The sequence below is a fragment of the Nesoenas mayeri genome (genome assembly GCF_963082525.1).
Source record: "Nesoenas mayeri genome assembly, chromosome: 3".
NCBI classification, from domain to species: domain Eukaryota; kingdom Metazoa; phylum Chordata; class Aves; order Columbiformes; family Columbidae; genus Nesoenas; species Nesoenas mayeri.
This window is the reverse complement of record NC_137544.1, coordinates 54257620-54278430: the sequence shown is the minus strand read 5'-3', so window position 1 is coordinate 54278430 and position 20811 is coordinate 54257620. Positions and strand designations below refer to the sequence as shown.

The 20811-nt window shown below is 35.8% G+C and overlaps 1 protein-coding gene across 1 annotated transcript in view; it reads left to right on the top strand.

Annotated features, from left to right (window-relative positions):
• TRDN (triadin) overlaps window positions 1-20811 on the top strand; it is a gene marked incomplete at both ends in the record, with an annotated part of 192499 nt that overhangs the window by 60842 nt on the left and 110846 nt on the right. Inside the window, 3 exons of the mRNA XM_080341419.1 lie at window positions 3384-3455; window positions 14793-14849; window positions 15681-15743. Coding sequence (XP_080197545.1) covers window positions 3384-3455; window positions 14793-14849; window positions 15681-15743 — 192 coding nt within the window. The remainder of the gene's footprint in view (window positions 1-3383; window positions 3456-14792; window positions 14850-15680; window positions 15744-20811) is intronic.

Sequence of the window (20811 nt, the reverse complement as noted above, 5' to 3'; positions counted from 1 at the left end):
AACCCACGATTTGCTGTTATCATAAAAATCAATTTAACCTCAATGCTTGGACATGGCATTTTTGACACATGTAGAAAGACACTTCCTAGATTGAGAAAAGTAAGGTAATTAAAGTTTGTCTTGTACTCTTTATCATGTAATATAAAATCTAAAATATTCATAAACCAAGTAAGAATTCATTTCTTCATGACATCTCAAGTGATTTAATAAACACTGATGACAGAAGTTTCGCAGAGCTTGAGGACTGCAGCTTATTTTCAATGAAGTATTCATGTTACCATCTAGTGTCTTAAACCTGTTATTCATCTTTGCAGCTTATTTCTTTCCTTTCAGACAGTGGAGGAAGCTACTCATGTCTTAACATGACACTTTTTCTCCTGGCAAGCACATTCTCATGAGCTTAAAGTCAAAACATTTCTCTATTTTGGTTTCCACTGGCTGTAATTTGTTGTCAGATAGCTGCTTACAACATCATCTTTGAAGGAGGTATCTGTATCACAATTGCATGGACAGATTAGGCATAGAAATGTATGCACATTTTTGTGTTTGCAGCTATGTGTTTCGGAGCAACAAACCCCCAGTTAAAAATAATCAAGTCAAATGAACCTTTTCAGCTTCTCTCATAGCAGAAAAATAAAGTTTGCATTAGGAATGAGAAGCAAATAAATATGAACACACCAAATTTCAGTGTTCTCCTGTGGTTGCATTTTTAAAGCAGTGAGATAACTGCATGTCCAATAATAATAGTGGTAATCTGGATAATTGACTTGTCATGATTCATGGACTAATTTGATTGTCCACCGGGATCATTAAAAACATCCTCTCATTTACATCATAGATATCTGTCCAACTGGCCACTGCTGGAGTCAAGATAGTAGACACCATTAATACTAATGGTCTGATCTGCTGAGACCAGTTCCTCATTTCTATTTAAGAGTTCTTTGTACTGCAAAAAAACATTTGTGCTCTATAATTTACAGAGGATAGAGAAAGGAAAATAAAAGAAATTTGACTTAGGATATCTCCTTTAACATGTTTCATCAAAAGAATGGATAAAATATTTATTCACTTACTGTCCTTTGCATTCCCATCAAAGTGAATACAGAGACATTTAATAGCACATGGAAACATTAAAGAAGCTTTTTATCAGAGTGGATGGGAACCTGCTCAGAACAAACAATCTGGCCTAAGGGAAAGTTTTTGATCTGTGAAGATTAAGTTTTTCGTGCTTAAAACACTCTCATATTGGATCATGTGGTCAATTTGCATGAAATAAATGATTTGCTTAAAACTTCTAAAACTATAAAATGGAACTTGACAAGTCATTAGCAATAAGTGGTATCGCACTAGCATTATACTAACGAACACTGGTGCAATCATTTGAAAACTGCTGCTACAGCAAAGAACAGGAAGATAATGGGGCCAGCCTATACTTTGACCCAGATATGTTAGATCATTACCCCACGCAGTAGATACCACACTGCAGTCCAAATTATTGACTATCCTTCTTCATTACTGATCTGTTCAACATTCTGAGACACTGCCCTTTCTCTTCTTTCACACAAAACAGCTAGTCCAAGTTATAAAATGCATCACTATTCCCATCTAGGAAGAGGTTATCTAGCTTAGGCAAAAACAAATAAAAGAAAAAAAAAAAAGGAAGAAATAACTAAAATGTAGTCTGGGACTTTAATCAAAACTAGCAGAAAGACTAAGATTATTTACCCATTCTTAATTAATTTTCATATTATATTGTTTTTGTTTTCATTCTGAACTAGGAATTCAATTAATGAAGTTTCTCTATCTTGACAGAGGTTGTGGATATAAATTTTCTATTCTGATTGGCATCAAAAGGTATTCAGCACTTCATTAGCTCAATTTGCAATTTCAAGATTATTTTCTTAAGACATAAAGTGTTTGGAAAATCATGGTTACACGTCTGGGTTCCTGAAGTTTGCCTACCATTCATTTTGAGGCTAGAGTCATCTTGTGATGGGATTCGTAAATACCCACTTGTGCTTATTGCCAAGATATGCAATACATGTAAAACCTAAGATTTTTGCCATTCGTTGCACAGTACATTCAATGCATTGATTTTGTCAGTGTGTCAACATTTTGTCAGTGGCTCAGGCATGCAAGTCAATTTTGAGTGGCTGTGTGTGTGATATTTTATACAAATTACTGGATGAACTAAAGTACATTTTTGCAAATTATCCACCTGCGATCATACATACACTGATGAGACGCAATAACAGTAAGACCGTGGTGCTCACATCCCACTGCTGTCTTCAAGATGATGTTTTTCTCATGCATTCCCCATGAGTATACATACCTTTGTAAAACGAGAGGGATAAGTATGATACTGCAGTTTCCAAGGCTCATTAAGATCTTAATTTCTCTTCTGAGTCTATCACCAAGCATGAGGCATGGCTTTGAGTTTCTGATGTGGAGCTGGAGCTGAGATTTAACAGCCTGATTGCATGTGGACTCTGGTGCAGTGAATGTATGCTGATGCATGTGACTGAATCGATATTATAATTATCTACTTAATTTTATTTCACAGGTTACAACAGATTGTGCTTTGCAAATGACGATGACATGATAGTTACTGAGCATAAATGTCAGAGAAATAAATTAAAAGAAAATAAGGACACTGCAAACAGGTGTTATAAACCAGAAAAGAAGCATAAGTAATGTAAGAGTAGAATAGATCTGTTTATGAAACTTTGGGGAAATGAAGTCAAAAATAGTTTGGATTAAGCATGGTATCTGAACATAGGCTAAAACAGTACAGAAAGTCCCAGTTTGGTACTATAAGAGAGTACAGTTCAACACTCTGAGAGAGTAGAGGCGTTTCAGTTAGCAGCTTGAGTCAGAACCATGGCAGTGTTTACAGTGCATGACCTGTTTGGTATTGGCTAATTAAGAATAATCCTGAAGGATGAGAAACATAATAATTTTTACTGGCGTTTCAAGAAGTTCATAATAAGTGGACTTGAGGGAATGACTGAAGATCATTTGTTTGACAGAAGGAAATAAGCTTTTACTGTAGAAGAGGCATCATGAATATATAACCTTATTATTATAGTATTATTCTTCAGAGTTTTTTAGTCTAATGAAGAAAAATAGAACTGTGAACATTTCAGCATATGCTTGAGTTACTTGGACTTCATTGATTTAAAATGTGTTTCTAAGAAATTAATTACTTTATTTGTTGAGAAATGTATTTCCTTCCTATGGTGTCTGGAAGATAATAATTTTTATGCACAGTGTAATATTTTAAAAATGAACAATTCTGAAGGGAACTCAGCCTCCCAGTGAATCTGCTCAGACTGTTAGTGAATACATTTTCTATGTTTCTTAATGTGTGTACTCATGTGCAGGACATAAGGAAATGGTACCAACTCCTCTTCTTCTAGAACATAGTCCAAGAAAGAACCCACCAGCTATTGAAGGCAAGTTTGAGTTTTTTCCTATTTTATTGGCCTCTACTCATTAACTTGATTCTCTGTTTGAATGGATTTTGTTTATAAATATAACCTATATAACAAAACTGACCAAACAATTAGGTCTGGGACACGAATGGCACAATCATATTTGCATGACCAGACCTAAATATTCCCTACAGTAGTCCCACAGATGGCTCAGGGGATTTCCTGAGTGAAATAGATTACAGGATCAAGGCCCAATACGTAAAATGCTTTGGATGGTGTTCAGCCATAAGTTGCCATCTAACTGTAAACATAATCAACATTATCCTCTTAATATACTTTGGATTACTCTTTCAGCTATTGTTATTCAGAAATGTTTCTGTGTATTATCTGCAATAATGAACATAATATTTCTGTGTCTGCATTTATCAACCCTATTCCTATTGTTAAAACAACTGAAAGAAAAATACAAAGTCAGATCTTACCTTCAGAAGATTAAAACCTAACTCTTGCAAACAAATTCTGTTGTTTGCAGTCTAATCATAACAGTAAAATAGTTGAAATATAAATTTTAATTTTAAAATGCACTGTCTGATGACTTAAAACCCCTACTACAATATACATTCATTGTCTCTACACCGCACAATTTAAAAGTACAAAACATGCGAGTCTTTTCTTGTCATTCTATAGTAGTTTTTATATAATACTTCAAAGTTATTCAGTCACATTGGTAACATATCTCATAGAGTTCTTATTTCTATGCTATCCGGAAAGAAATTACAATCTAAGAGAAAAACAGATGGGATGGCAGCAGAATAAGTAACAAGAGCTACAAGATTTGCCTGCATTTGGAAACAGATTTTGGCAGAACTTATGACTAAAAGAGTTAAATTAATAAGATATTTCTAATGTGATTATTGTGAATCAGAAGATTTGAATAAAAATAGTTACATGACTTGCATCTTTCCCAAAATCTATTTTACCTCAAGTGAATATTTCTTTATAAACACATTGTTTAAATGGGTATAAAACTGTGGTTAGTGTGACATTATGTAATACATAAATAGATTCGCAGTCTGCTTGTTTTAGAGAAATATTTGAAACCTGCTCATCAGAAAAAAAAAGGTTCCGGCGATGTTAAACTCTTTTATCCACCAATTAACACTAATGGAAAAAAAAAACATAATAGAAAAAGACTGCTGCATTTGCTCGATGATCAACTTAATCTTTAAATATAACTGTTATACAACATGAACTAGCATCAAATTAACATTAAGTTCTTGATTTCCAGAATCATGAGGAGCATGCAATTACTGCAATTGCACATAGAAATGACTATTTATGACCAGTTACACATTTGTGTGTTTCATTAGCTCATTTATGCATGCAATTGAGGTAATTGTGAATGTAAATTAGACACCCATTTGGCAAACAAATTGGGGAGCAGATTATCTGCTCGGAATCATACAACTAAATTCCCTTTAAGACCCAAGGCCAGTCACTTGGACACAATACTGTTCATGCAAGAGTTTTGGAGGAAATGAAGGAGGAATTACTTGCAAAATGCTGCTATGAAAAGCTGTTCTTATATTGCACTATTGTGTGGTTTCTCTATACAAGAAAATGTGCCACAGTGCCTTTAGGAGTCCTAAACCCTGAAGCTTTATTCCATCTCTTGGGAAAATAATTAAGTAATTTATGAGAATATTTGGCACAATATCAGAAGGAGAAAAGAGGAATAGGCAGGGAAATTCATACCTCTGGAATAGTTGAAGAGATATCTGTCTGTGACTTCTTAATGTTTATATAGCTTCATGGTTGGTGTATCACCAAATATCACTAATCATGTGAAGGGACAGACTGAAACAGAAGATCCTTCTTATTATAAATATATTTGAAGATAATATAAGTTCTCAGAATAAGGAACAAGTGCAAGCATTTGTTAGTTGAGAAATGTACTTTATATAACATGGAAGGACTGGCCCATCCTTTGACAGAAAAAATCTGCTCTGAAGAAAGGTAAATCCGTAAGAAGTGACATAATGGTTGTCACATAGGAAATTAATATATTATTATATACATATAAAATATGAAACTGCTGTATTAAAACTCTAGGCTTTCCAACTCGGTATTATTCAGTGACTCAGTGATATCCAGACACCAGATACAAAACCATGAAGCTGGAAAAGGCTGAAAATATGTTGCTGTTTTTCTAGATTAAGATGTTTTCAATGTTACCCTGTTTTACCACTGCCTTCTTAGCTAATTTTGGACCATTCTTGGTTTCTGATAATTTGAAAATAGTGGCAGTATATCTGCCAGATGTCTCGAACATTTTTAGATTATATGATGCTTTCAAATGGAAAGCTTTTCCTGGATAGTGTCCAATGCCCTGTAAAAACTATGTTCTACTGAATTTGTGAGACCTTAGAAAAAGAGGATACTGTTATTATGTATTAAATCTCAACTTTTCTCTCTTTGTCACTGCCATTTTTCTCTTCCTTCACCTCCACAGTGAATCTTACAGAGAAGGGGTGATTATGTAAGACAATCCCAATTTGTATAGTATGTTCTAGTAGTATGCAATGAATTACATTGAAAAGTGTTAATGTGATTTGAACTTTTCAGTTGTCTCCTGGTCAGAAAGCAAAATGCTTTGTTCTCATCTGGTCAGAAAGGTAAAGAACAGATCATTACTCTCCTATTTCTTGATGGTTTGGCTCATTTCAAAAGGCCCTGCTGTCTTGATATCTTGCATTCAAAGTTCAATGGAGAGTTTGAAGTTGCAGGTCACCAATGGAAGTAAATAACTAAACAAAATATCCAGTAACAATAAATGAGAGAGAGAAAAAGGGAATTTGTTAAAAGACATTGATAAATAACTTCTGCTTGTGTTCCAAGACTGGAAACCTTGTTTGGGCAACCATGAAGTAAAACAACTCATTTGAAATCCTTTATCTTACCTTTTTCTGGAGCTTTCACAGGGACTTGGAAGCAGCAATCTCAATGTCTCTGACACATTGATACTGTCATCGAGGGAGGACACTGGTACTGGGTGTAATTTGAACAGATCTGTTCTCCATGACTATCTGAACTTTGACTTTAACATGCTTCTTCCTCGACTGTAGTCTTCTTCACATCTTTTAACTATAGCTTTCTTGTATTTTGTTATCCACCAACATCCAAAAACTGCTCTGCAGTGTACATTGATTCTCTGAGAATATGCCTCTCAGGTGTTGACATTTTTGCTCAGATAGCTTTTCACTTCCTCCATTTCCCCATTCACCTGAGAAAGACTCTTCTTTCTGATAGTCCTCCCATGTTATGCTCCCTGACATAGCAGAGTAATCTTTCAGGAAGATGCTGCAGTAAGTGAAGAAATGTCGAAACTATGCTCAGAGGCTTAGTTAGTTATTATAATAGTAAGGTTTCATATTAATTTTTCCAGAATAGCATGTCTTTGCTTTCTCACAAGATCACAGCACCTTTGTGAGAAGCCTATATCAAAATCCTTCTCTAAGTGGAAGGCACTTTAATGCATATAACGTATGATTTCAAACAGGATACTTCATATCACTTTGAAGAATGTTATATGACAAAAAAACTTTGAACAACATCATATCTGAATATGATTTTCCAAGTTATATTGTCCTAGAAATTTGTGTTTGTATCTTTGAGTGGGAAAGCATTTATCATTGAATTGCCATTAATATAACTTTGCAATCTGCTAATGGATTATGATGAGCTCTGAAATATCCCCCTCCTCTGACTGAAGTATACTGGCTGTTTGTTGTCATCTTGCTGGTAGTTGTGATATTTAGTGAGGCAAAAAAGAAAAATTTAAAGTATCTGTTAGGTCTTGAGAGGATCTTTGTGGGAAGGAACTGTTTTCCCGAGATCACTGTTTGAATCCTCTAATTATAGATTTTGCAGAATACAGTAAAGTGAATTGCTGTGAAATATGTTTGACTACTTCCAAAACTCCTGCAAAGGCTAAATTGGCATTGAAATAGAAATATACATCTATTTTTGTTGCTGTATAAAATGTACACTGACTATATTAAGAGGAATTTCTAGTCTATACCTCAGTTCATGAATATAACATTAGTGGATCTAAGAACATCTAAATTACTAAAGCCAATACAAACTTTGACAAAGCTCCGTTGATCTATAGAAGTGTATAAATCTTGTACAAATCAATATAGCTCTGTACAGTCTGTCAATGGCCTTCTCTTCTGTAAACAGATTGTTCTATAAAAACCTTTTTTTCTTTTCTACAATAAAATCAATTACCCTTAAAAAAAATCTTTCTAGTGAAAGACAGTGATTCAAGACACAATAGAAATCTTTCAAAAATCAGAATTTTGAGGGTTTTTTCCAAATTTAGAACATTTTTAATTATACTGACAAGATTTTTGGATGAAAATCCATTTTCTGATAAATTTGAATCTAAGGCAGAATAATCATATTTTTTTTTTAAGTTTATGTCAAAAATATCAGAATATAATGAACTAGCTTTTAATATAGTCTATTAGAAGAAACAGTTTAGGTAGTTTTAACAGGATACTGTATATACAGAATAAAACCAAGTTTTTTTGAGAAATATGGATCCTGTGTCTCCATGAGTCTGTTCTGAAGACAGTAAAACCTTTAAAATTATATGCACTATGTTTCAAAGTGAGTTATTTAATGATTTAGATTAGACATTTAAGCAGTAAACTCTAATGATTTAGCTGTAATGAAAAAAAGACTAAATCTTCACTGTCTCAGAAAGCCCTTGACATTTTACTTAATGACATGAGGCTCTTCTGTACTACTTTTATTCTAGCTTAAGACAGAAAAAACTTAACAGGCATTGGGAGAAAGGCTTACCAGAATGTAGAAAAATTATGTACAAAGATATGTATATTTTGATTAGACATATGACTCATTTTTCATTATTATTATTAATAATAGTCCACTATACAATACTAGATTATGCATTTAAAAATAAATATTCACCCAAATCTATCCAATAAAACAAAATTAAATAACTCTGAAGATTATTTTAACTTTTCAAAAATGTTTTTAACTGTTACAGAAAAGCTATAATCTTTTGTGTATGTTTCACCTGGAAATGGAAAATACTTACTTGGATTAATATTCTTCGGGCTTTCAAATGCAGATATTCCATGTAGAAGAGATGATGTGTAGCCTGGCCATCCCATTTTCCTAAATCGCAGACATTCTTACTCTAAAGCATACTCCATAAAAAACATCATCAAAACCCTTCCCAGCACTGGTAACACACTTGGTGCTGCTATTGACTCATGTTGCCTAGTAGGAATGTCATAAGGAGGGAGAAGACTAACTCTGGTGCCTTAGCTGTGTCAGTTTGGCTCTTGCTAGAGAAGAAGTCAGTGTGCTTCTGGAAATTTAATTCTTCATCACAATCATATTTGCATCATATTTGTCATTGACCATTGTCCAATGGAATTTTTATTGCTGGTTTTGTAATGGAAGCTGGCATGCCCTCTCTCTTTTCCCTTGGCATGCATACTCTGGCTTCATTACACTGGTATTTGTACTCCTTTGCTCCCCACTGTGTTGTTTAGTGAGGGCAACATATGGCCCCCTGCTATTAACAAACAGGTTTGGTGCTTAATTCGACAGAGCCATGAAAAAGGAGCCTATAATCGCAACAGGAAGAAATGAGAAACACTTATGTGGGTCACATGAAAGCACTAGGAACTTCCAGCATGCTATTGTTATTACATACTTTCTGCAGACCTCAAAAATATCTCCATAAGCAATCTTCAAATCTGCCAAATAGTGTTTTAGATTGGGATTTGAAAAGAGTGAAGCAGTTTCAGAAAGCAAAATCGAACTGAAGAGATTGCCTAGGACTTCAACGTGTACTATATCTCCAATGACCTGTGTGCCCCATTAGTCTTTCACTTGCTCAATATGAGAACAAATTGTATTGCATTACTCTGCTGAAATGAAATGGTGTGGTTTAAACAGACCTTTGGAAAAAATGCACTTAATTTTGGCCTAAGGACACACTCGCAAGTTAGAGAGAGTATGTGACAGTGTATGCATGTGCACATGTGCACGTATGTGTTTCTGTGTGAAATTAAGCAATTTTAAGAACTTTAGATTAATGCTATTTAGATTTCTTTGAATTTTCTTGACTTCAATAGTTTAGCTGAGACTAGACAGAATTATTTCTTACAGAGGAAATAACTGGACTGAGAAGGACATTTATACCCCATAAAGATATTTTTTTTTCAAAGAGATAGTTAAGGTAAATTTTTACTTAAAATTCAGATTAAATTTTAAAAGCATGAGTTTCCATGACATCCAAAACTAAGCAGAAATATTTCTCTGGTTTTTTTGGTTTGATTGGTTTGATTAGGTTTTGGGTTTGTTTTTATTCCTCCAAATTCTTTGTAACCCTACAGGGCCCCTATTGTGTGAATGTGTATGAAATTTTTTAGAATTAAAACTGAAACTTGGCAGTCATTGTTAGTCTCCACTCTAAACAACATGAAAAGGGGAAAGAAATGTCATCATAAACTCAAAAGTAATGAGTTATTTTAATATTTAAAAGGATAGCTTGGTCCTATTGAAATCAACAGCAAAACTTTCATTGAGTTCAGCAGGCAAAGGATTTCAGTCACTAACAAAGACAAAGGAAGAACAACCATAATCTCTTCAAAATTAATAAGGAAGTATAATTTCAAAAATTATACTTGGAGGTTTTTTTTAATAGTCTATTACAATTATGCCTGTGACAGCTTAAGGTATACAGAGATCCTTGCAAAAAATTGAACGAAGTTTTACCTGGAATGAAGTTATTGTGTTCATGCTGAATTATAGTTTATCAGAAAAGCATAAATTAAGGTTTATTTTGTTCTGTTTCATGACTATACCCATATCTCTGCTGCTCTTCATTGCTGTCAGGACCAGAACCAGTAGGCAAGAAAATCTGTTGTAGTATTTCACAAAGCCAGGTAATTTCCAGTCTCTCACAAGAGCTTTTCTCCCAAGATTTCCTGACAACAGGTTTTAGATAAATGTAGATAAGCCTTGTATAAGTTGGAAGCCTTATCTGAACCAAAACACCTCCAAACTTTTGGTGTTCGGTACCACTAGTCAATGTTTGTTATATGCATGCCTCTCCACAAGAAGGTACCTGTGGCCGTATTTTGATGCCCTCCTTACCTCAGTTTCTCAAAAGGGGTGGGATGAGCTGACAGTTCCTTCCAGAGTTAGCATTTCCATAAGCACATGGACCATCTGGAGCAATACAGAGAAGAAACTCTTAGAACACCTTCCTCTTCCAGTTCCTGGGCAGCATTCCCATGACATTATGCACAGTAACTCATGTGGATCCCTAAATTTAGATTCCACTCAGCGCTGGCACAGTAGCGCACTGGTCTTACGAGGCCTGTTTTCAAGTGCTGCATTGTTAGCATGTTTCTGTTATCTCCTCTCCCCCTGTTGTCCAAGAATGAGTTGATGTCCCATGAAAATAACAGACATTGTCAGAGCTGGTAAAAGCAATTCAGATTGAAACACCTCTTTCTTGGTCTCCACTGAATCGTCCTTGAATTTCCACCAGTGTCCTCCATCCTTCACCCCTTATTCAGAAATAAATAATTACATCTCAGATGTTTCTTTGTTTTAAGGCTGGAGTTCTTTGCTCCAGTCACTTCCAAAGAAAACTATTCTATGCTGTTGCTTTTTTTTTCCCCCCAGGAAAGAAAGAACTACCTGAATTTACCATTCAGTACCACATCACTGCTTTAATTTGCACTTCTCATGCTCACTTGATTCCTCCTTGTTCTACACAAAACTCCACTTCTGTGTAGAGTCTGCAGAAAAAACCTTACTAAATGCAAAGTCCACTACTTGAGTTGCTGGCTGATTCTGTCAGCTTGTACGGCATCAACTGCATATATCCCTATTTCATTCTTGTAAAGACTTTGCAGGCTCTTGAGGGTGAGGTATTTTTGTGTGGATATCTCTTACAACCTGTACATAAAAAGTGTTTCAGGACTAGTGCTTCTGGTGAAAAAAATAGGATTAATTACATTATCAAGAAACAGTAACAGTAACAACAGATTGGTCAATAGCCAATCGCACTTGAATTCCATATCACAGTCAGCCCTGAATCATCAAAACCATCTTGTGTTTCCTTGTGTAACTCACTGTTCATGCATATTCTGATCCCTCTTTATACAGCTGATCCATGGACATTTGTAGTCCTGTTAGTGTTCATAGCTAAAAAAAAACCAGTACTTGCAATTAACAGATGGGGTTCATATTTTACAGTGCAAAAGACCTGCATAAGTTCCTATTTAATTATTTGCTCTGCCTCTTAATTTAGCTATGTACATATCTGGAGAAGACTCGTTGCATTTGCCACTTCAGAAATACAATTTTTGCTGGTGTTAAATATACAATTAATATGCAACGATATAAATGTGAGCTACTCAAATTGAGAGGACATAAATTTATTCAAGAAATGGGATTGTTTCCTTAAAAAAGAACAAGCTCTTTCCAGGATAGCCATTTACCTAGCCCGTTGTTCTCATTTACATAAATTTTTGTCAGTAGTACCTGTGAGGGACATCAGTGGGGCTGAGATATGAATGCAACCCCTGTGACTGTTTTTCTCAGACTTGACCAAGAGTGCACATCTTGCATTACACAGCAGTAATGGAAAATAGGGACCACAGTCCTTTAATACCTCTATGTAATCATCCTCTAGAAAATTCATAACTAATACTGATGTCTCTAGGCTCCCTGAACATTCTGAAGATTGCAACTTGAGAACCTGATGGAAGAAAACTATGTCAGTGGAATTAATTGGTGGAATGACTTAACAATAAAAACTCTGTGGCCAGGGATGTAGTCTCTTTCTTCTTTAGGTTACTTGCAGTAAAATTCCTGCTGCTTCCTGTACGTCCTCCATACAAGCTCTACTTCTCAAAGCTCCATGTGTCAGCTCATGGCTCTCAAGACACATATGATTCTGAACTTTATTATGAAAATCAGAACAAATTTTGTGCTATAAATTCAAAGGCAAAAATGGTCTCTGATTAAAGAAATTTTTGTTGGTTGTAAGGACCTCGGGTTTATAAATTATTGCTGTGCATCACCTAGCACCAGAAGTATAAGGAAGCAAAAAATTAAACTGACTGGAAGAGTGGAGCTGTTAGCAACTCACCAGAACCAAGACACTCAGAAAAAAATGGAAATCACTCAAGCATCAGCAGCACTTCAGTCCCTAGTTACTAGGAGTAAAGGTTAGTCAAAGGAAGACAGAAGAAAGATTTTTTCTGACAGTAATTGATAGACTTGATACACTAGCAGTTTTGCTTCAATCGGGCAAACTAAGCAAACAAACCCCATTTTGGAAATCAGAAGATTTGTACATTGCATGTGGAAATTAAACACTCAGAAGTCATAGGTAACACATGAAAGTAGAGCTGCAGAGCAGCTAGTGTGTAACCTGAGGCCGAACGCCCTTCCATTTTGAGGAGACAGCCATGGTCCTTAGTGTGAATCTCTGGAACAGCATGTCAAAGAGAGAGAGACAGACTCCTGGGAACCCTAGAGATGGACAATAACAAGAATATTAAAGTATACAAGAAGATGAATCTCCAAACAAACTTGTGGAGGATGAGCACTATAACAAGTTTGTGGAGGATGAGCACTACTCTGATGCTTTATATGTGTTTAAGAAACCTGAGTATCATAAAGCACACTTATGACACAATGGAATTTGTAGCTTGAAGTCCAGTATGCTCAGGGTTTCAGCAGATAGAATTAAGCACACAAACACTGGGAGAAATGTTCTGTAAAATATATACAAGGATTTTCTGCTTCATTTTTTCAAGACAATAACAAGGGAAACACATTGAACAAATCTATTTAACACAAGGAAGAACTGCAACACTTCAAGATGATGCTTAATGCTAAATACTGTTGCCAGAAAATCAGCAAAAGTCTAGTTTTTGGAGACCTTGAATATTGGTAAATACACTGCAATCATGACAGGCAAACTAACTTTATTTTTGAAACCGCCGTGGACAGACTGTGGAATTAATGTACTCTAAGAAAACAACGTTTCTATCAAACATACCCATATTTTGTTTTGGTTTAGGAAGCATGCAGTGCAGTATTTCAAGTATTTTTTTTTTAATTCCCTGTCTGTATTTATTTTTTCATGCAGAAGTCTATTGTGGTAACCAGAGAAGTGAAAACTAAGTTTCTTCATTTTTCCTTTATCTTCATGTTAATTTATTCAAGGGATAATAGCACATTTATTTCTTGGATTTGCTGGCTTCAGAAAATATTCATATACCTTAAATATTTTTCAGGTAAAGAAAAAGCTCTCACTTAGAGGCTTATGGGCTTGTGTTTGTGCCAGTTGGTGTGGTAATAAAACTTGCTTCCTTATCCACATTCATACCAGTAAAACTTCACAAAAGGAAAACCACAGTTCCACTAACTACATCAACATTCAAAGCCATGCAACACAAACTGAAGGTAACAAATTTGGCTTTTGTGGATAAGCAGTTAAAAAAAGCATTTAGATTAGCTATTCTTGTACACTTGTATTCTTCCACATCAAAATGCAGATTCATTTCCCAAAGGAAAAATAAGAATTATAGCTTCCTCATTTCCTCTACCGAACTCTCAATTTTCTAATTAATAACATTCATGGAATAAGTAATTAAATTGTTGTAGCTTTTTGTAAAAAAAGCAAAACCTCCTTGTTTCTGTGGTCCAATTAACTGACAAAATAGAGACAGATGCTTCTAAATGAACAAGTCATGTTCTTTTGCAGATGATGCTTTGTCTGCAATAGTCCATGAATAACAGAAGTCCTGTAATGACATTTTTAAAGGTTCAATTCATAAAAAGTGTCATAAAGATATATATTATATGCAGGTTTTTCATGGCATTCTGCACTTAATTCCAAAGTACCACTTGCAAGTTTTGCTGCCATTCAGTCAGATTTCATAAAAGAAGCAGAACATCTGCATGGTTACTGAATCACTACGATAAACTCTTAGTTACATCAGGTTAATGGATATAATTTCCTGAATTAACACTTAAGAAATTACCTGCTTCCATTTCTATCCTCAGTGTCACATTCACTCTCTGAGTATTAAGCTGTATTTCTGAGCTGCTGCTAATAAACTCCTAAATAAATGACCAGTTTATCAAATCTAGAACCTATTGCAGTTAGCCAAGGATCCTCATACCAAATATATATGCATACATACATATGTGTGTGTGTATATATATAATATATATAAAGGTACTCAGCTGAACTTCTGTTTCTTTTTTTAGAGAGAAAAGAGGAGAAGAAGAAGAAGATTGATGTAAACCGGGTGACAACTGAAACGAAGAAGAAAGGTATGGTTTGGAAATGTTTCTTATTGGCCTCATTCAGCTTTTACTCCCACTCCTGGCTCCAATCCTGTTTATTTTCATAGGTTAATCCTAGGTTTATGGCTCTGTATTTACTTTCCCTTAGTTGCTTAGTCACTATTTGTATGTCACCATTCTTCAATATCTGATGCCTGATGTGTTCGGTGTCCAATATTTTCTAAACTCTTTCTGTGACAAATAAAAAGTCCTGTTTGGTGGCCATCTATGGGCTTGTTAAAAAATCTAATGGAGTCCCTATATATCACAGAACATAGTGTTACCTCCATACACAAAACTCACAGGAGATATCACTCTGTTCATGGTACACCACTTTCTGAAGGCAAGACAGATTTGTTTATTTATTTGTTCATTTCATAGAATCACAATCAAAACTTGCAGTGACAAAACCAAATAACCTTTTGGATCATTCATGCCCAGGAAGCATCTAAAATTCACTAAAGTCTTGCTTTCATGGGAAAATATTTATGTCATTTATTATTTTTTAATGATTTCATTGCTACTGGAGCTTAAACTAAAAGGTACCACATTCATGCACTGATGATTTTTGCCCAGCCTTTGATGAATTATTAAAGGTCCAAATCATCCATAGTTGATGCACAGTGATTAATTTTCATTTTCAACTGATTACTCCCTGGCTAGTTGAGTGCAAGTGCTGTAAGGGAATAATCTGAACTAAACTCCCAAATAAGCCACGTTTTTTTAAGCATGTGCCCACCAGGATTTGACTGACTGCACATTTGAGTGTGTGATTCAGAGTTCTAGCATATCAAATTACTTTCTTTAATTAAATCATAGAAAAAGAAGGAAAAAAAGAGAAAACTCACGAGAAGACAACTGTCCCTGAAATTAAGAAAGCAGGTAAGAAATTGAAGTCTGTCTTTCTCTGCAGTAGATATCTGACTATTTAGTGTAACCCCTTTCCGGCTTTAAGTATTTGAGACTGGAGTGTCTGAAATTCATTATCACTTAAGAATCCAATCTGGAGATATATGTATCACTTCTCACAGTATATTTATATATATATATATATATGTGTGTGTGTGTGTAATGTGTTTCCATTATACACTATACATACAGTATTTTATTCATATTATATATATGCATATACGTATATGTATATACTATATATAATTTTCAATTCTGTGAGCTTGAGATCTTTACAAAAACATTAGAAACACTGTTTATCCTACACACTAAATCAACCCAGAGCATAAGTAATTTTAATGGGTGCATGGCATGGAAGAGACTGAATGGAGTGCATAAATATTTGCATGAATTATTTCACAAATTCAGCTCATTTTAAGTAATAAAAAGAAACAACAACATATCAAGCCACTTAATGTGGTAGAAAATAGACAGTTACCTTACTGAGGGTTTATCCATGCCCAGAAAGTTGGGGGAGGTTTGTTTTTTTTTAAAGTTAGTCAATGTCCTGAAACTAATAAATGGTGTTTCATGTTATTTACCATTAAAATACTAATTTTTCAGTAAGATTAAAAATTAACATTTCTATCTTTTCTGTACTAGAATTGTTGAAAATTTCTTTCGTGTTATTTCAGTAAATTTGCAAGTATGTTTAATTCACAAATGCAAACATATCTTCAGTAAGTGACGCAATCTGTGAAACTGTCTCATTAAAATCAAGTCACATAAAAATCAGGGAGAAACAAAATGGTCAGTCTGGTTGTTTGATCATCACCTTAACACCTAGAAACATTGGTACTACTTGCTGTTTTGTCAGACACTTTCTATATAACCTACAAGCCTTAAAGTACTCAGATGAACCTGAGTACTCAGATGTAGACTAGACTGATGTCTAAAACCATGGAGAAAGGTTTAATATAGGATTGAAAGATTCAGGGCTATAGTTACTATGTCCTCAAGGCAAGCCTTGTGCTCTGTTATTTAATTATTCAAATCTGTTGCATATTATTAAAAGCTGAAAGGATACATATCCCATTGTTTACTAACATTGTGGTTTACATGAGCAAATTTGAATATGCAACTGGCTTCTTTGTCATTGAGTCGTAACATGCTCTACATACACTCTCCTATCAAAGTGTTTTCAATGAATATAAAAATATTAATTTATGTTGGGTACAACATAAAACTGCACAGAATGATATGGGATACATTGCAGTACTATCCTGGTAGCCTTGTATTTAAATATGCCTCAGTCTTTTATAATAGGGAATGGCACACTGGGGAAGGATGGGAATGAAAGGGAATACTCCTTTCCACATTAAGTTGCATATTTAAATGTAAAAACACGGATGTAAAAAGAAAAAAAGCTGACAATTCAAATAGGTTTTCTAATTTTTTTTCTGTTTCCTAGCTAGTATTTCACTTGAGAATGGAAAATTGTAAAAGATTACATTTTATAGCAGAACTGCAGCATAAAGTTGTTAATATGTTTATCTTCACAAGCTGTTGCTAAACCCAGTGAGTCATCCTAACAATGCTAGAAAGAATATGCTGCTTTGGGCTGGGATAGAGCTGATTTTTTTCATAGTAACTATCATGGGGTTGTGTTTTAGATTTGTGCTGGAAATGGTGTTGATAATTTAGGGATGTTTAATTGCTGCTGAACAGGGATTACACAGAGTCAAGCTCTTTTCTGCTTTTCACACCACCCCACCAGCGAGTGGACTGGGGGTGCACAAAAAATGAGAGGGGACACAGCTGGGATAGCTGACCCCAGTTGACTGAAGGACTATTCCATACCACATGACATCATGCTCAACAATAAATCTAGTGGGAAGGTTGGCCAGGGCATCACTGCTCAAGGACTGGCTGAGCATCAGTTCTTTGGTGGTGAATAATATTTTTCGTTAGCATCATTTGTATTTCTTGGGGGTTTTTTCTCTCTCTTTGTTATTTTCCTTTTAATTACTATTATTGCTATTGCTATTATATTTTATTTAAATAATTAAACTGTTCTGATCTCAGTCCACGATTTTTCTCACATTTACCCTGCTGTGGGTGGGGAGTGAGCAAGCAGCTGTATGGCACTTAGTTTTTAGATGTAGTTAAATCACAATGAAGACACAAATTAGTCAAATGAAGATATTCACACATTTCTGCCCCTTTTATTAGCTCTGCAGGTTGCTGCATTTTGAAGAGTTTACTAGCCCTTTTGTAAGAGGATGGTAATCCATAATATATTCTAGCTACACATGTTGCTGTTATTCCTCATTCAGCTTGCTCTTTGAATGCACATGTACTTTCTAGCTTTGATTGGCAGCACATATTGTTATCCCTAAAAGGTTTTAAGCCTGAAATAATTGCCACATTTGATCAACAGAATAGTAGTGCATAGACCAATTTTGAAATGAGGCACCTCAATGTCTGATAGTATTTACATGCTTTGGGCCGACACTGCAAATGAGCCTCAGAGTGCTTGAATCAGCAGTGTAGATAAGCATCCAAATGCAAGAGCATAGGAACAGCTTCCAATTTTCTTACCTTTTCCCATTAAAAGGCTAGGCAGAGGCCACCACATGAAAATTAAACTCCTCTCCCTGGCTTTCACGTACGTTACCTCTGGATGCCTCTGACTCCATGTTGCATTTTGCTTCCCCCAGCCCTTGCAATCCGTGATACTGAGGTGCATGCAGGGCTTGCTGCCTCTTCACCACCACGCACAGCCCTCCCCATGACAGCAGACAGCTCCTCTCCAGGACCTGGCTGCCTGGCGTCCCTGTCCCACCTCTGCTCCTTACCCCCACACACCTCCTCCCAGAGGACTCATCTCCCAGAGGACAGGATGCCCATTAATGAGGCTTTCCCCACAGAGGAACAGTGCTGTGTACAGGCTGTCAAGGCTGTGCAAGAGAGAGAGGAAGACATGCTCTGTAAGCAATAGGTGATAAAAACATCCCTAAAATAATTTTCTGAGAGTAGCTCTTCCCTCTATTTCTCTCCATCTCTCTCCCTCTAACAAGGAATGCTTGTGATTGCAAGCACTGAATATTTTTGCTGATTAATATTTTAGATTAGCCCTTTTGTCCAGGAGACAATTATATCTCTAGTGTTACTAGAATGGAGTTTTTTATTACTCTTCATTAACTGTATCCCTGTGATTTTTTTTTTTATTTTCATGCCATCTCACTCTCCCTCCGTTCCCATCTTCCTCCCTTCCTCTCTCTCTTTCTCTATTTTTCTGCTGCTGCAGAGGAGTAAGAGTCATCTAATGTGAAATGTTCTCAGTCTTTAGTACACAGTGAACTGAATGATTCTTAATTAGCTTTTAAAAATGCATTGTAGATAAAACCACATTAATCCTCTGACCTTCAGCTCGTAGAAATACATTGTGTTAATTGTCCTGAAAAATAGATAATTCCATTGTTACAAACTCAGAGGTCTTGCTTAAACAAACATAATCATCAGACACAAGGGTCTGGCACAGTCACTTCAAAACATATTACAAAAATCTATCCAGCACTACTCTGGCTAAAGAAGGAGCTGCATCTCCAAATCCCCCATGAAGGGCCTTGCTGAACTTCAGCAGAGACAAGCCTCTGCCAGGCTCTGCTAAAGCTCCTGGTGACTGGGACACATCAACTCGGAGGGCTCCATCCTGCAGTCTGACTGAGAAAGAGGACCACCCTCTGTCAAAGCTTTGGTGCCAGACCCTCCATGAAAATGAATATCCAGAGACTGGTGTTTTCAGGTACTCATAGTTTGCTTGCAGAATGTTTCTTTGTGGTCACTTTCTGAGGCTCAGCAGTCTGAAGCTTTTCTGCTCCTTCTTGTATCAGCTTTCCCAAAAATTCATGATGTTCAAACAGAGATTTTGCCTTTACGTTTTCTTGCAGCAAACTCCTTTCCACTTTGTTTTGTTTTTCACAACAAATAAGGTAAGATATAAATGAGCTTACAACCAGTCTGGGTCATCACACCATTTCCTAACTAAATCTCTGCTCAGCTATCATTGATGATCTTACCTTCCTGTTATTGCTGCATAATCTCAAATAATAATGGGAACAAAAATACCTAGGTCTTGCACAGCATTTTTTGATAGTAAATCTTAGAACCACTTTGGAAGGATAGTCAATGCCTTTACCTCCACTTTCAATGCAGAGAAACTCAGATATCAAACACATCACCCAGGCCAGTTGTCCGTGGAAGTTATGATAAATATCTTCTGGATGCCAAAGCAATTCTAGCTGGATTAAAGATCCCAAATGTTTACATTTTATCATTATTTCCCTAATGAAAAACCAGGGACACCAACCAATGCATATTATGTTTTAAAAGCAAACATTTTGCTTAGAAACATAAGTCCTGATCAGCTTGACAAGGCTTCAAGAATACCTAGGCTCTGACCCTTAGTGACATAGAGTTTAAGGATTTTTAACCCAGTTACTTCCCTGAACAGTTCTGCTAAGCCCAGATAAAACAAGTCAAGGTCTTGGTGTGCAGATCAGGGAACATGATCTGACTTGTATGTTGTTGTATCAGTACATGCATGCTCCTAACAGCATCCAAGCCATTACTAAGGACCAATGATTGCACATCCAGTGTTACGGTTGCATCTGTCATAGAATCATAGAGTCATTTATGTTGGAAGAGACCCCCTGGTGCAATTTGAGGCCATTTCCTCTTACCATATCTCCTGTTACTTGAGAGAAGAAAACAACACTCCCCATGCTACAGCCTCCCTTCAGACAGTTGTAAACAGTAATAAGGTCTCCCCTCAGCTTCCTTTTCTCCAGACTAAGCAGCCCCAGTTCTCTCAGCCACTCCTCATAAGACTTGTGCTCCAGACCCTTCACCAGATTTGTTGCCCTTCTCTGAACTCTCTCCAGCACTTCAATGTCTTTCTTGTACTGAGGGGAATAAAACTGAACACAGTGTTCAAGGTGTGGCCTCACCAGTGCTGAGTACAGGAGGAAGATCCTTTCCTTGGTCTTGCTGGCTACAC